Source organism: Callospermophilus lateralis, chromosome 2 (assembly GCF_048772815.1).
Source record: "Callospermophilus lateralis isolate mCalLat2 chromosome 2, mCalLat2.hap1, whole genome shotgun sequence".
Classification (NCBI taxonomy): domain Eukaryota; kingdom Metazoa; phylum Chordata; class Mammalia; order Rodentia; family Sciuridae; genus Callospermophilus; species Callospermophilus lateralis.
Window position 1 is genome coordinate 192,699,089 of NC_135306.1, and position 14,358 is coordinate 192,713,446.

Sequence of the window (14,358 nt, forward strand, 5' to 3'; positions counted from 1 at the left end):
CTAGAAAACTTTTAATCCAAAGTGATAGGTAAAAGGAAAAGTCAAAACTAGAGGTAGCCTGTTATAAGCTATAGTGACTCCTCTTTAATATGACTCTAGCATGCTGAGACAACATGCTGAAAACAGCAGACTATTCTTGGTGTTCATGAGGAACCATTGCACAAAAACTGCCACAATAAGATATCTGTTCACATAAGATTATGCAGTTAACCAATCAAGGGAAACAAGTGGTTAGAGAGAAAGTACTTTAATCATTGAGTTAAAAAATTTACATAACCTTGTTGAACATAATATATGCAATAATAAATTTTGAGTAAAACATGAATTGTTATCTCTCTGTGGGAATAACTCACTTTGAGCAAACCTGATATACATATAGTCTGATTGTTTATCACTTCAAAGCTTTGACACAAGGCTTATTTTAACATAGCACACTCCCCAAACATGTTTAGAACAAAATTTGATCTATTAAAATTGATTTGTAGCTAATTTTAGAGAGCATATCTATTAGTTAAAAATGAGGTTTATCTGTGTGGTAGTTCCATGAGCACAGATGTCATCATAATAAAAATCTTAGGAAAAAATAACTGAATGCATGAGTGATGCATCTGGGGACAGGCATGTGATGTAAGTAAGTACAAAGTGTAAGGTCGTCGTGGTGTGATGAATGCACAGCACAACACACCACAACCCCTTACAGAATGCATAGGACCCAAAGACTCTGAGGAAGTGCCTGTGTGGCACAGCCAAGGCACATCTACGGGTATGTGTTTACGTGCAAGGATGGGTATGCTGCCATAGCAGTGGTGCTTCTTTTTGTGACAGGATATCTGTTCCTAGGCCAGTTTGGCTTCATACCTGGAGCTGACTCTTGGCTGGAGTCTGTGCTTCCTCTTTGGGGGCATGATGGTGTAAAACCTGGCCTCTTACTCTGTGCAAACAAGATAGAAGAGTTGAATTCACTTTCTTTTGCAAATTCTACAGTTACAGTTAGGACTCAGGTTGACCTTACTAGGAATTAGTGGCGAGTATTTGTGTTTTCTCCCCCATACCCAAGTGGTCAACATTGTTACAGGGCAGAGGTAAATTAAGCATTTGTCCTAGTCTCTCAGATACCCAAGTCAAGGTCCAGAGGCAACACTTGAATTGCCCCAAGAAGCAGAGGGACTGTATTTCATAAGTTGTCTAGAAACATTACACAAAGAGAAAAACTTGATCCATCAAGATGGCTGCCCCACGTATTCAACTGTTTATCTGATATGCCCATATCCCTGATAGAGAAATATTCCACTAGAAATTTTAAGCAAATTAAGTAAAGATTAAGGTTTGGATGGCTTTCATCCAATATATTGTATTTAATTTAATCCTTGGTTACTTGTCACAATCTAACTATCATATTTCATTTTTGGAATATGGATTTAGCTACCTACAGACCTTGTGAAATGAATGCTAAATGAGGAAAAAGGATAAGTTCCTCATTTACCAGTCTTTACCTCCAGCCCTTTTTACTTTTTATTTTGGGACAGGGTCTTGCTAAGTTGTTCAGGCTGGCCTCAAAGCTGCAAGCCTCCTGTTTAGTTTAGGCATGTACCATAGCACTTGGAAAATGTTCTGATTTGACTTCATTGAAACCTCTTTTCTTTGCTCTTCAGTTTCTGTCACTCATAGAGGATCTTGTCTTTACAGTCCTTTAGGAGCCCCACACATAGAAGCAGGTTCTCCTAAAGACCCTGATAGGTAAATGAGAGCATCAACCCAGGAATTCCCAAACAACAGACTTTGGAAAACAGCAGGGTCACCCTGGGAGGACTGTCCACTCTGTGTCTAGTATGCCTAAGTTAACCTGGTGATTCTCAACCTTTGTTACAGTCAGACTCGTGTGAGCCACACCTTCCCACAGATATACCCAGGGCTATGTGAAAGGGTAGCTTACTAGCTGATGCCCTCTTCTTTCTCCTCCCTCTTAGAATACGCACGCACGTGTAAATGTGCATGAGAGATTGTGAAAGGGACCAGGTTAATTCTTATGAGACTGGATTGGTTACCACAAAAGCAGGTTGTAATAAAGTGAGGCTGCCTCCTGTGCTTTGCATTTTTTGCTTGTCCCACTTGCCATTCCATTTTTCCGCTATGTCATGATGTAGCACAAGGCACTTGCCAGAGGTATATGCACCCAATCTTGGACTTCTGGCCTTCAGAACTGTGAGCTAAACAAACTTCTTTCATTTATAAATCACAGTCTCAGGTCTTATGTTATAACAACGGAAATGGAGTAAGACATTCACAAACCTCAGATTGAGTGACCAGTGGTAACACTGGCTGTGAGGCATACCTTGAAACTGATGGTGACATCCCATGTGTTGCTGACATCTCCTTGGGCTGAGAACTGCTACATTATGTATTCTCTATCACTATCTAAACTGACATGTTGCCATACAATTACAAAACAATGGTAGCCTACCAAATGTTTGTTAAAATAAAATTAAATTCTTGTTAGCATGCTTTCAGATTTGGGTGGTCTTCCTCAGTTCCTTGAGAACCATGTGGACTAAGTCCCAGGGTGGCCACGTGGTGTGTAGCCTAAGGGCATAAACTGCCTTAGATGTTCACCTGGGCAGAACAAATCTGGGAAGGACAGTAGTATCATTCCTCCAAATCACATAATACATTTGAAAACTAATATTAATTGCTCGTTTAATTGCTGGTATATGTACACATATATGTATGTATGTACGTATATATATATGCACCATATATATGCCAGCAATTGATACGCGCGCGCACACACACACACAGTATGTGAATACACATATATATGTATACGCACATATATATTATGTGAAGTACCTGCATTTTCTCTTTATTCTTACGTAGAATCAGTGTCATTTTGGAGTCCATGGAGGTGCTTCTCTCTCCTCCATTTAACTGTGTTTAAAATAAATGAACATATCCTCACTAAATTTTCCATGTGAATGTGATTTTATTGAATATATATTACTTGTGTGCATTTTATTCATGCATGTTTACTCATGATGATATTCTAACACAAAAAGAAAGGCAAGACCCAAATGAGTAACAAGTCAATGAAAAGAAGGAAAGGAAACCCAATGTTTATTGGGTGGCTACCACATGCCAGGTACTTTATAGCTTCACTTCTAATGCTCACAATAAGTGAGGATGAAGATATCATTATCCCAATATTTTAGATGCAAAAACTGAGTCCTTGGCTGGTTATGTAACTCACAGAATATAGACTGAGCATTCCTTATCAGAAATGCTTGGAACCAAGAAGCCAGGAACAGTGGCATACACCTGTAATCCCAGTTGGCTCAAGAGGCTGAGGCAGGAGGATTACGAGTTCAAAGCCAACCTCAGCAAAAGCGAGGCACTAAGCACCTCAGTGAGACCCTATTTCTAAATAAAATACAAAATAGGGCTGGGGATGTGGCTCAGTGGTCAAGTGCCTGTTAGTTCAATCCAAAAACAGAAAAAAAAAATGCTTGGGACCAGAAGTGTTTCAGATTTAAGATTTTTTTTTTTCTGATTTTGGAATATATGCATATACATAATGCGACAGATATCTTAGGGGAGGTGACCCAAATCTAAAAATGAAGTTAAGCCAGGAGTGGTGAGCACACCTGTAATCCCAGTGGCTCAGAAGGCTGAAGCAGGAGGATTGCAAATTCAAAACCAGCCTCAGAAAGTTAGAGAAGGGCTGGGGATGTGGCTCAAGCGGTAGCACGCTCACCTGGCATGCGTGCGCCCCGGGTTTGATTCTCAGCACCACATACAAACAAAGAGTTGTGTCCGCCAAAAACTAAAAAATAAATATTAAAAAATTCTCTCTTTCTCACTCTCTCTCTCTCAAAAAAAAAAAAAAAAAAAGAAAGAAAGAAAGAAAGAAAAGAAAAAGAAAGTTAGAGAAGTCTCAAGCAACTTATTAAGCCCCTGTCTCTAAATAAATTTAAAAAGGCTAGGGATGTGGCACCCCTGGGTTCAATTCCTGGCACCAAAAAAAGAAAAAGAAAAATTAAGTTCTTTTATGTTTCATATGCACCTTATACACATACCCCCCACTAAGGTAATTTTATGAAATACTTTTAAATATTATAAATTTTGCATGAAACAAGTTTTGTGATACAGAATTTTCCCTTGTGGTGTCACACTGACCCTTAAAAAGTTTCAGATTGTACAGCATTTCAGATGATGGATGCTCAACCTGTATTAAATTGTGGGGATGGAAGAGGAATTTAATACAGACCCAAAACCTGTGCTCTTGCCACCATTACACTAGACATCAAATGACCCTCAATACTGAACAGGAATGGCTATGCTCTGTGGAGGTTCCCCAGTATAGTGTGATGAGATCTCACTGTACCACTCACTGTTAATTGTAGGGTGGCATTCCATGCAAGGGCTTCTGCACCATACCCACTAAGAATTAGCTACTATTGTACCAAAACCTATTTTTATATATAAAAGAACCAAGGATTTTATAGTCACAAAAATTTCAAGTACTAAAAATTGGGTGCCTCTCTTCTGTTTTTTGTCACTGCATACAACTGATATAAATTCCTGACTGGGGCTGGGGATGTGGCTCAAGTGGTAGCGCGCTCGCCTGTCATGCATGCGGCCCGGGTTCGATCCTCAGCACCACATACAAACAAAGATGTTGTGTCCGCCAATAGCTAAATAAATAAATAAATATTTTTTAAAAAATAAATTCCTGACTGGTTATTAATATCACCCCCAGACTTGAAGGCTCCTGGTATTTTATTCAATGTTGAATTCTCAGCATTCAGTAAAGGGCCTGTTGTGTAATATTCACATGATAAAATCTGTTAAGTGGGGTGGATAGATGGTGAATTCACAGCCTGTTCTTATGTTATTGGCATGAAATCACAAGTCACCAGTATTTTATATTAGAATTCAGGGGCTGGGGATATAGCTCAGTTGGTGGAGTGCTTGCCTTGCATGCACAAAGCCCTGGGTTCAATCCGCAGCAATACACACACACACACACACACACACACACACACAGAATTCAGCAGTGTCCAAACAAAGCAGTGTCAATATTGTCCTCCTACCACCACACACACACCAAATTTTATGTTCCCTGCTTCCAGTGGCACTAACAGGTACAGGGAACAGAAATGGCTATTGTATTCTTTACCCTGTGAGAGACATGCTAACTGGAGACATAAGAGAATCTGTGTGACAGAGTCAAACAAAAAATATTACCTCACTGAGGCTTAGTTTTTCATTTTTCATTGCTGAAGATCTGAAATTCTCCAAAGTTTTGTAAAAGGTAGACTGTTTTTGCAGAGTAGGAGCAAGTTCTGCCCTGTCCTAGAAGAATTGAGTGAAAAGAGAATATTTTTCAATCGATTCATTGATAATTGACCCAATGCACACAATAGCAAAACTCCCACCTCTGAAAGCATTTTTGTTTTTGGAGAGCAGAGGGTTGAGGGTGGGTGTGGCATCTAGAAGCAGAATAGAGAAGGAGCTGTCCAGTGTCCTTATCCTGGACCAGGCCTAATCCCTCAGCTACCCAGCCACTCTGGACTAGCTCTAGCCACCTCTTTTCCAGTACCACCTCTTTCCTCTGGAAATCTAGACTTGGTCAAAATCCAGACTTGCTATACCAGACTGTAGGAAAGGATCAGTGGGCCATGGCTGAAACCTACTCAAAATAGTTAGAGAACCCAAAATACAAAGTCCCCCCACTTGCTAAACCCTACTCTTTCTGGTTTAGAGTAAACTAAACCAGATTTTTTCCTGCTCCCTCTCTGGAACATCAGGAACCAGACAGCAGAGTAGACATCGGGGCTTTCTTACGGAGGCATCTTCTGTTAACTTGAACTCTGGCAACAACTTATTTTTCTGATGTAGCTCATTTCGCTGTTTCCTAGTTTGAAGTGGCTTCTTTTTTTTCTTCTTAGACATCATCTTTTGATTCAACTGTTCCAGAAAGTACAGAGAAACTGCTCACTGGGGGTTCCAGAATTATGCTTACCCTTTCAAGGCACTCGTCACACAACGGTCAAAATAAAATGTGGGAGCTGAGTGCAGTGGCACATGCCTGTAATCCCCAGCAATTCAGAGGAGGCTGAGGCAGGAGGATTGTAAGTTTAAGGCTAGCTTCATCAACTAAGCAAGACCCTAAGTAGCTCAGTGGTAGAATGCTTGCCTAGCATGCGTAAGGCACTGGGTTTGATCCTCAGCACCATATAAAAATATAAATATAAGTAAAATAAAGGTATTGTGTCTATCCACAACTAAAAATATATTTTTAAAAAATTAAAAAGGGCTCATGATTCATCTCTGTGGTAGAGCATCCCTTGGTTCAATTTTGGGTACCAAAGAAACAAAACAACAACAAAAACTCAAAACCCCAAAATGTTGTGGCCCTCACGTTGTTGGCTTGGAGAATAAGCAAATGGTTATCTTCTTACCAAAGGCTATTCTTTACTTAACACACCTGAATTCCACTATTACAGGTATACTGCCAAAGGGGCATTTATATCAATAACCAAATATCTATGATTTACAAGATAAAATCAGATGACTATGGCAATATGTCAGGTCTGGATCATTAGATGTGTGGTGGAAAGATTCAGTTTTGTTGTTACCAAAAAGTGGCTTTAATAATTAAGCATAAAAAATTATAAAGGGGGGCTGGGGCTCAGTGGCAGAGTGATTGCCTAGCATGTGTAAAGCACTGGGTTTGATCCTTAGCACCACATAAAAATAAACAAAGGCATTTTGTCCATCTACAACTCCATTTTTTAAAATTATAATAAAGGCTCAGTTTGTGGCTCAGCGACAGAGCACTGGCCTAGTATATGCATGGCCCTGGGTTCAATCCTCAGCACCACATAAAAACAAACAAATAAAATAAAGGTATTGTGTCCAAAAATAAATATTTTTTTTAAAAAAAGTTGTAAAGGACAAAACAAAAGACTCTAGGGCCGGGTGACCCAGTTAGAACCCTATTGCTCTTTTTTTTTTTTTTGCAGTTCAGGAGATGGAACCCAGGGCTTTGCCTATGTTAGGTATGGCAAAGCCATTGAGCCACACCCCCAGCCCTATTGCTATATTTTCTGTAGATATTAAGACTTTTGGAAAACTCACGAAATTATGCAGGAATGGCATGATTTTTTTTAAAGATTGCTAGTTCCTAGGTATAAAACTCAACATAATCTTACCTCATCTACTATGTTCAGTAGGTGAACAGGGAGACCATCTGAGAGGGAGCTGTCAGAACCACTGGTGCTAGTTCCAGATGGAAAGAAGAAAGGGAAATAGCTGTTATTAACATATGCAGGATGTCTAAGATTTACCAGACCAGCCACATGGGATTAGATGTCTAGTCCACTATTTGCTGTATTGTCTATGCACTAGTTATAAAATCTTCTTGACAAGCACATTCATTTATTCCTTCTGAACACCTGCTGTATGCCAGGCAGTATGTTTAGCACAGAGGAGTCAGAGGAGTGAAGCAGAACCCCTACACCAAGGAGTTCACAATCCATGTGACAAAGGGATACTGGTCCAAAGCGCAAAGTTGCAGAGGGTGTGAGGCCACAGGATTCTCAATGTGCAGCCCCAGAGAACAGCAGAGGCTTTTCCTCATTCATTCCTGTCTGGCTGGTACTAGTTTTGAAAGTCAGGATCCTACCAGGCACTCTGTAAAAATGTGTTGAATATATAGAAAAGGAAATCTAACAGTTTACTGACCACAGACCAGGAAATAGTTTTTCTCCCCGCTTGGGTAAAGAACCAGGGCCTCATGCAGCTAAGAAGGCACTCTTCCACTGATGACCCCCAGCTCCAGGGCAGTATTCTCCCTTCCAAAGTTTTAGACACATATCTAGACTAAAGTCTTCTCCACAAACTGTCCCCTCCTCTCTTTTACAGGTGATAGAATGAATGGGGTCTCAGATAATCAATTCTTCCTTCATTCATCATGTCCTTTACTTGAATGTCACATTATATTTTGCCTTTCCTGGGGTATGATTGGCTAGAACTGATAGCTCTGATAAAGGCTCCAAATATTAAGTGTCTTAGGGACAAAAGTCAGACCTCATTGGAAGACAAGATTTAAAATCATTCTTTTGCCCAGCCCTTCATTCTTTTAGCACCTCCTTCCACCCTACCCCCCAGTGCACCCCGAGGAGCCCTATGGCAAGACAGCAGGAAGAAAGCCCTGTCTTCTGTGATCTACTTTCCAATTCCCTGTTCTCATGAGGCTTTTCCAATCCAGTCAAGCCTTTGCTCTACTAATAATCTGAAGTTCCTTTTGGAGATAATAGAAAATTTTAACAAGGGAGATAAAAGCATTAGAAATAGTATATCCCAAAGAGCGTCAAAAATCATGTATGTACACATATAGACAGTAAACTCAAACTGGGCTTGTACCCTCCCAGCCTGCCTGTCTGCACAGTCATGAGAATGGACAGGTGGCGCCCTCTGGAGGCTTGTGTTATCTGGCTTCCTGCCACAGAAGCCAGCAAACTGTTTTCAATTTTTTTTTCTTTCTTTTTTCTGAACCTGGGGATTGAACCCAGGGACACTATACCACTGACTTATATCTCTAGCCCTTTTCTAGTTCTTATTTTAAGACTGGCTCTTGTTAAGTTGCTGAAGCTGACCTCAAATTTGTGATCCTTTTGCCTCAGCCTCTCAAGTCTGAGGGATTACAGGTGTGCACATTGAGCCGAGCTGTTTTCAATACTTCTTAACTTCATCAGTTTCCCTACTGAGCCAGCAACAGTGGAGAGTCTGGCTATTTCTGAGCTGATTCCCCTGGGCTCTATATCCATGTGTTGACATGCAAGGAACATTTTGTTTTTGAGGCTAAAAGTGGAGAGGGGTTGTTGCAGTGGGTTTGGAGAGTGAGGCAAAGGACTGAGGAAGAGTGGAAAGGGTGATGTGATTAATGGGGAACCCTACCTGGCCTGACGGTCTGGTTTAAGGTTTCTAAGAAAACATTTATGAGACTCAGCCAAACCTGCTTTAGGGTCCAGATCTCAATGTGCCGCATAGAACGGATAGAAAGCCAGCCCTTTCCACTGTGCTCCATGGGCCAGAGTGCAGACTATAGCACTCCAAACCCAGCCCAGCAATCTTTTATTTCTTTATGTTTTATTGTTTAGTTATAGGTGGACACAATATCTTTATTTTATTTTTATGTGGTGCTGAGGATTGAGCCCAGCACCTAATGCATGCTGAGCCACAACCCCAGCCCTCAGCCCAGCAATCTTTTAAAGGAGCTGGGGCAGCCTAAGGCACCCTGGCCGGTAAGCTGGAGTAGAAGGTATTCTTGCACACTGTGAGATACTCACCCACAGAGGGCTTCTCGAAAGAGCTGGGGATACTACAGGGTAGAAGTGAGATCCTGCATCCTAAATTAATTCAACAAATATTCACCGAACTCTCCCTCTGCTAGGTACAGAACAGGCCTCATTCCAGGCACACGAGACACATGTAAACAAAATAAAGACCTCTACTGCCTACTAGGGAGAAAGACAAGAAACAACCGACACAATAAAGATTTTTAAATGATAAATGACAGGAGGTGATAAATGCTATATATAAAAAAAAGTAGAGCACAGAAGTGGGAATAGGGGTAGCAAGTTGCAGGATTAGAGTAAGGAATGTGGGCCACGTTGAGAATGGTAACATTGGGCTGGAGATGTGGCTCAAGCGGTAGCGCGCTTGCCTGGCATGCGTGCGGCCCGGGTTCGATCCTTAGCACCACATACAAACGAAGATGTTGTGTCCGCCGAAAACTAGAAAATAAATATTGAAAAATTCTCTCTCACACTCTTTCGCTCTTAAAAGAGAGAGAGAGAGAGAGAGAGAGAGAGAGAGAGAGAGAGAATGGTAACATTAAGTGAAGACCTGAAAGAGGTGAAGGGATTAGTCATGTGGATATCTGGGGAATTAGGCATAATAAATTATTAGTTCAGGGGCTGGGGTTGTGGCTCAGTGGTAAAGCACTCGCCTAGCATGCTTGAGGCACTGAGTTCAATCCTCAGAACCACATAAATGTAAAATAAAGATATTGAGTCCACTTAAAACTAAAAAATAAATATTAAAAAAATTATTAGTTCAGTCTCTGAAGCTGGAGAGGGCCTGGCAAGCCTGAGGAAGAGTGAGAAAGCCAGTGTGGCAGTAGCAGAGTGTGAAAGGGAAGGTGGAAACCATGGCGGCATGGTTCAGTGGTACAGTGCTTGCCCAGCATGTGCAAGACTCTGGGTTTAATCCTCAGCACAACCAAAAAGAAAAAGAAATACGTGTGTGAGTGTGTGTGTGAGAGTGTGTGTGTGTGTGTGTGTGTGTGTGTGTGTGTGGTTGGTTAGTCAGAAGCACTATCTTTCATGGAGGTTAGACTGAGTGTCCACGTTTGCTGGGAATCCAGCTCCTCCAGAGCTATGGTTGCCCCATCTGCTTCAGTGAGAAAGAGGACACCAGAAATAACCACACACTGGCGGGAGGACCCAGATCCTGAGGACAAAAACCTCTATGAGAAGAATCCAGACTCCCATAGTTATGACAAAGGTCCTGCTGTGAGTCTCTGGAACACTCAGGTGATCTTCTCTGGCTTCTCTATCATCCTGGTCTTTGTCAGTTCCTTTGTGACTTATCTGCCTGACTATGGGATGCAAGAGTGGGCCTGATGGGAAACTGAGAGACTTGTGAAACACCAAGAGGCCAACAGCCTCCCAATCTTGGAGCAAACATCATTTGGCCCCAATGATATTCAACTATTGGAGGATGGGACTGACTAGCCCCCAGAGGGGGGGCTCTGGAAGCACCACCTTCCCTATTCACTACTGCCATCTGCCCTCTCCTAAGAGCACCAAATTAAAGTGACTGCAAACTTGGGTGGGGGGAATCATGAGCAAATTCTAATGTTTGTAATTTCAATCTAGAATCCCAGTACAGTCACGATTCACACACCTCTCCCTCAACCATACTACTGCCTTGGTCTAAGCCACCATCACCTTTCACTTATATTGTTGCAAGAGAGCATCACAGTCCATTTTTCACAGAGCAGTCAGTGTTCCTGTTGAAACTAAAACCTAAGTCAGATCATGACACTCCTCTACTCAAAACCTTCTGAAGACTTCCTATATCCCATGGAGTCAAGAAAAAAGGCTTTACAATTGCTCCAACGCCTTCCATAAACTGTGTGCTCAACTCCCTGTTTATTTCTAGGGCCCAGAACAGAGGCTGGCATGGACATGTGCTCAGTTTGTAACTGCTGAAGAAATAAAGTATATTTAAGTGTGCCATGAACTGAGGATATGATTTCCTCTGTCTGTTATTATTGAAGCTCAAAACCAACAAAATATATATATATAAATATATATATATATTTTATATATATAATGTATTATACATATTATCTATATAAAACTTATTTTTCTTTGAAATGAAATTTATTACCTGGATTCAATGTCAGACAAAGAGATGTCACTCCAACTTCCTTCTAAATTCACTTCTTCTCCACGTTCAATGAATTTCTTGTGGATTTCCTGTTGTAAGAGTTCCTTGAGTTCTGCTAGACACTGAGTAAACTGTGACAGTGAAAAAAGAACTATTTTTGATCATCTATGTATTTATTCATCAAATATTTCCTGAGTATATGCTGAAAGGGGGAAAAAGATGAGTTAAGTTGCAACCCCTGCTACTAAGGACAGGTTAACAGATAAATTCCATAAGTTATAGAAATAGAAGTATTTTTAGGGCAGAAAATACAAGCACTGCTTTAGCCTCTTTTCTCTGGCTATGGCCAACTTCTTAAATAATGCAATGGTCTGACTTATTTCATTTTTCTGAGCAGCAAAGAAGAAAAAGTTTGAATGGAGTTGTTTAGATTTTGGCATATGGTAAGGATGACTTGGCTGGGGGCACAGCCAAGTACACTTGTCTAACTTGTGGAGGCTCTGGAATCAATCTCCAGCACAGCAAGCAAACAAACAAAAAAAGCAATCAAAAAGAAAAGTTAAAGCCAGGCACAGTGGTGCATGCCTGTCATCCCAGCAACTCAGGAGACTGAGGCAGGAGGATGGGAAGTTTGAGGCCAGCCTCAGCAATTTGGCAAGACTATATCTCAAAATAAAAACAAAATGGGCTGATTTAGCTCAGTGCTAGAGCACACCTGGGTTCAATTCTCAGTACCAAAAAAAAAAAAAAAAAAAAAAGGAGAGAGATTAAAATAGGCCATGCTGTGACAAATTTTACTTTCCTCTTACAGTGTTGGGGGTTAAACCCAAAGCCTTGTGCATGAGAAGCAAGTAGCACTCCATCACAGAGCTGCACCCTTAACCCCCAGATTTTCCTTTTATTTTTTATTAAACAATTGTATCCAGAATGGTGCACACCAAGCCAACATTTCAGAAGGGGTATGAGAGATGAGTTAGGGAGATAGAAATAACCCACTGGTGAACCAAGGCCAAAGGAAGTCTTTGTGTTTTAGAAGAGGGGCGGCTTGAGAACACCACAGTTGAGGGGAGAGGAAGAGGAGGATAAAGTCCACCCACGCACAAAAGATGGGTTACTTTGGGAGAAGAGCAAGGACACTGATTTTCTGAAATACCTGTACCAAGTTGCTCTTTTTCTGAAATAGGAGAAAGGAAAGTAAGAACTGGTGCTGCCATGGGCAAGGCCAGAAGTGAGGGAAAGGGGTGCCAAAGGACAGTCTCCACCTCTAGAGGATGATGAGGTCTTACCATTTGTTGACAACGATGCAGGCTGGGGCTTTTAAATTTTCCTTAAATATAAAAGCTTCAAAAAATATTAAGATGAAAATAAAGAACACATGTAATCTCACTGTACTGACTTTGAAATTGATCACAGTAAAAGCACCATGTTTCTTGAAAAAACATTTTTTACCTTTGTTTTGTCAGGATCACAGAAATCCAGAAGGGTGTCACAGACATGATAACCTAGGGACTTCAGGTCCTCAATAGTAAAGTGAATGTTTCTTTTACTGCCTGGAGAAAAATCCACAAACATTTCTTATTATATCTTAAGGATTGAATGGAAATCTAATTTATGAATAACTTTAAAAAATACCACCTCTGATTCTAGATCAATATGCTTCTGAACAATACAATACTTTTAAATATTGTATTGCACATTCACATGCAGAGTACTCAAACTCAGTAGAGGACCAAACAAGGAAATCCTCTAAATCACTATCTCCCCAGCAATCCCAGGCCTTATCTCCCCAGGTGCTGTGTGTGGCTTCCCCCTGTGGGTGACTCATGATCTACAAAGGAGAGCTCACCTAGGGTAGACCCACTGAAGGTAGACTCCATGGTGTAGCTGTTTAGGATTCCCATTCGCCACATCACTACTCTTCCTGTTCCTTCTTTGCACTTTTGGACCTTAAAATTACAACTATGAAAAGAAAACTAAAGAGAAATCCAAATTCTCTGTTAATTATAAACTGACAAATATTCATTAACATCAAAAATTCATTTTTTTAAACAAGAATGGCTCCCTTGGTTGTCTATATACATTATTTCCTAAAGTATGTTCGATAAAACATAATTAATTCTGGGAGATGTCGATAGTCTTAAGGGGGTGGGGGAGGAGGAGTTCTGTGGTCATGTCAGTCAGGGAGGTGAGGGTGAACAAAACTGAACAGAATTCCTCTGAAGGACCACTCAGAGCACTGCACATGGACCGTGATCCTCCAAAGGCTAGAGAGTGCATTTTTTTTTTTTTGTTTTCAGTCTTAATTGCCCATTCCTCCCTTTCTTCTTCCCCTCCACCAATGTGCATTTTGCTGGACTAGGGTTCCTAGGACAACTGGGAATACTGGCTTACTTCACCAACAACAGGATTAAAGGTGATAGATAACTTTGCCCACAAGAGTTTCAACTAATGCCCAAGTGGAATAATCAAGAGCAAATTTCAAAAACTGAGCTTGGGCTAGGGGTGTATCTTAGTGGTACAGCATAACCTTAGCATGAATGAGCCCCGAGTTGTTGCCAGCACCAAAAGCTAAAAAAAATCATTTTTATTAAGATATAACTCACACATCATAAAATTCATTCATTTAATGTGCACAATTCAATATTTTACGGAGTGTGTAACCATCACCATAATTGAAGTTTATAACATTTTCATTACCTCAAAGGTAAACTCAAGGGCTGAGGATGTGGCTCAGTAGTAGAACGAAGCCCTGAGTTCAATCCCCAGCATTGCACACACACACACACATGCACAAAAGAAAATCAATACTCAATGGCAGTCATGTCCCATTCCACCCTCCTCCACCAGCCCTGCTGAACCACTTTCTGTCTCTAAATTTGCCTCTTCTGAACACTGCAT

At 40.9% G+C, this 14,358-nt stretch overlaps 1 protein-coding gene across 1 annotated transcript in view; it reads right to left on the bottom strand.

Moving 5' to 3' along the window:
* Nucleotides 1–757: 757 nt before the first annotated feature.
* Nucleotides 758–14,358, bottom strand: part of Agbl2 (AGBL carboxypeptidase 2) — a 34,147-nt gene continuing 20,546 nt past the window's right edge. The window contains exons 10-17 of the mRNA XM_076844383.2: nucleotides 13,307–13,433; nucleotides 12,910–13,010; nucleotides 11,461–11,591; nucleotides 7,212–7,278; nucleotides 5,842–5,964; nucleotides 5,242–5,349; nucleotides 2,848–2,925; nucleotides 758–931 (exon numbers count right to left, since the gene is read on the bottom strand). Coding sequence (XP_076700498.2) covers nucleotides 758–931; nucleotides 2,848–2,925; nucleotides 5,242–5,349; nucleotides 5,842–5,964; nucleotides 7,212–7,278; nucleotides 11,461–11,591; nucleotides 12,910–13,010; nucleotides 13,307–13,433 — 909 coding nt within the window. The remainder of the gene's footprint in view (nucleotides 932–2,847; nucleotides 2,926–5,241; nucleotides 5,350–5,841; nucleotides 5,965–7,211; nucleotides 7,279–11,460; nucleotides 11,592–12,909; nucleotides 13,011–13,306; nucleotides 13,434–14,358) is intronic.